General features: G+C 41.0%; 1 protein-coding gene across 1 annotated transcript; it reads right to left on the bottom strand.

Annotated features, from left to right (window-relative positions):
* Positions 1-607: 607 nt before the first annotated feature.
* On the bottom strand, positions 608-1,555 carry LOC117044296 (olfactory receptor 1019-like). Its single transcript, XM_033144958.1, has one exon. The coding sequence runs from the start codon at positions 1,550-1,552 to the stop codon at positions 608-610; it is 945 nt and encodes a 314-aa protein (XP_033000849.1). The 5' UTR covers positions 1,553-1,555.
* Between the last annotated feature and the right edge of the window lie 463 nt (positions 1,556-2,018).

Genomic DNA, 2,018 nt, shown 5'->3' with positions numbered 1-2,018 from the left:
CAGATTGCAATAAAGGAAACTGATCCTGCACACATGGAACAAGCAGTGCACTCCACTGTAGTAGTATGGTTTTTAAAAGGGTAGGCTCTTAGGCATGCACAGTTTGCTGAGTAATACTCAAAATGTAAAGTGGGAACAACATGCTTTTGAAAACATGCTCATCACACACTGACGTTAAAGTGAGGATTGGTTGCGGCTCCCTGTCCAATGGAGTGGTCAACATGGGTTGAACCCTGTCTGAAATATAAGAAGACCATTGACACTGTCTGTTGTAGGAAATGTGACATTTATTCAAGTCTAGGCACTGCACCATGTAGATCATTGATTGCTGTGTTATTGTTGCCTCAGCATATTACTTACCCACTGAAGGTGGAGCCCAGACTCTGATCAAGTATCCCACTCTCCATCCCTGCCCCCAAAGTCATAACTATGATGATTGTTGCCAGTCTGAGGATTGTTCATCAGGGCAGTGTCATAGGAATAGAATCCTATAAAGCATGTTGGTCGCCATATGTTGCCCATAATGATGATGACGACAACAACAACAGCAACAACTCTGCAATAAGGAATGAAGTACGATATAGGATTGTATTTATTATTATGAAGATTAATATCTCTGAGAGACCACCTTTCCTCCAACCAGCCTTTTGAAAGCCTCCTTTACCTCCTTGTTTCTCAGACTGTAGATGAGTGGATTCAACATAGGTATTGCAAGGGTGTAAAAAACAGAGATGATTTTGTCTTGCTCTATGGAATATTTTGAATTGGGCCGGACATACATGAAAGCTCCTGTTGCATAGAATATGGTGACAGCTGTAAGGTGGGAGGCACAGGTGGAGAAGGCTTTATGTCTGCCTTCGGCTGAGTTGATCCGAAGGATGGCAATAAGTATGTATGTGTAAGAGATGGAAATGGCCAATATAGTTACCAATACAATTGCTGTTGAGAAGATGAAATGAATAATATCAATGACTGTTGTGTCCGAGCAGGACAGTTTTAGGATTGGGGGCACATCACAGAAGAAGTGGTTGATGATGTTGGAACTACAAAAAGACATATTAAATATAATGGATGTCTGGACCACTGCATTCACAGAACCTATTAGATAGGAACCAGCCACAAGCAGATTACAGAGCTTTCTGGACATGAGAGCAGTATACAATAGTGGGTTGCAAATAGCAATGAAGCGGTCATATGCCATCACACCCAGCAGGCAACACTCACAGGATACAGCAATGCAGAAGAAGAAAAATTGCAGGGCACAGCCAGTGAAGGAAATAGTTTTGCTTTCTACTATAAAGTTAATCAATGTCCTGGGGGCAATGACACTGGAGTAACCAATATCCAAGAGTGACAGGCTGCTGAGGAAAAAATACATGGGAGTATGGAGGCGGGAGTCAATCCTGATTAATGTTACCATGCCAATGTTCCCCACCAGGATCAACAAGTAAATCAGTAAGAACATTATGAAAAGAATAAACTGTAGACTCTGGTTATCTGTGAATCCAAGCAAAACAAATTCAGTAATTGTGGTGAAGTTTCCTTCTGACATTGTCACAAGTTGTGTTCTCCTGTGTAAAAGAAATATGAGAAAAAAAGTCAAAATAGTATTAGCTCCACACTAGATGTTACACATTGCAACACATTCACTGACTTGCTGAAAACAAACCAAAAGTAGTTTCAGGAGGCCCTACATTTAAGTGGCAAGGAACAGTGGTGTAGCATGGGTTGCCAGTACCTGGGCCAAATGCGGATGGGGATGGTGGGGAGAAAGGGAAATGGACAGAGTATGCATGCACATTCAACTCCCTAACAGCATCTGCGTCACCCAGGAGATCACAGCCACAGAGATAAGAAAAGAAGTCATTCCATTGTCTGGAGAGGTCACTTCCTTTTTCACATGGGGAAGCCATTTTCTTTTTTGATACAATTTATTAATTTTATAATAAAAAAGAAAAAAACCAATAATGAAAAAACATCACAATGAAAATCATACATCTTAACTGACTTCCCTCCAA

The sequence above is a fragment of the Lacerta agilis genome, chromosome 1 (assembly GCF_009819535.1).
Source record: "Lacerta agilis isolate rLacAgi1 chromosome 1, rLacAgi1.pri, whole genome shotgun sequence".
Lineage (NCBI taxonomy): Eukaryota > Metazoa > Chordata > Lepidosauria > Squamata > Lacertidae > Lacerta > Lacerta agilis.
This window is presented reverse-complemented; position numbering and strand designations above follow the sequence as displayed.

Coding starts and splice junctions, on each gene's coding strand:
- LOC117044296 (XM_033144958.1), bottom strand. CDS start 1,552: ATGTCAGAAGGAAACTTCACCACAATTACTGAATTTGTTTTGCTTGGA.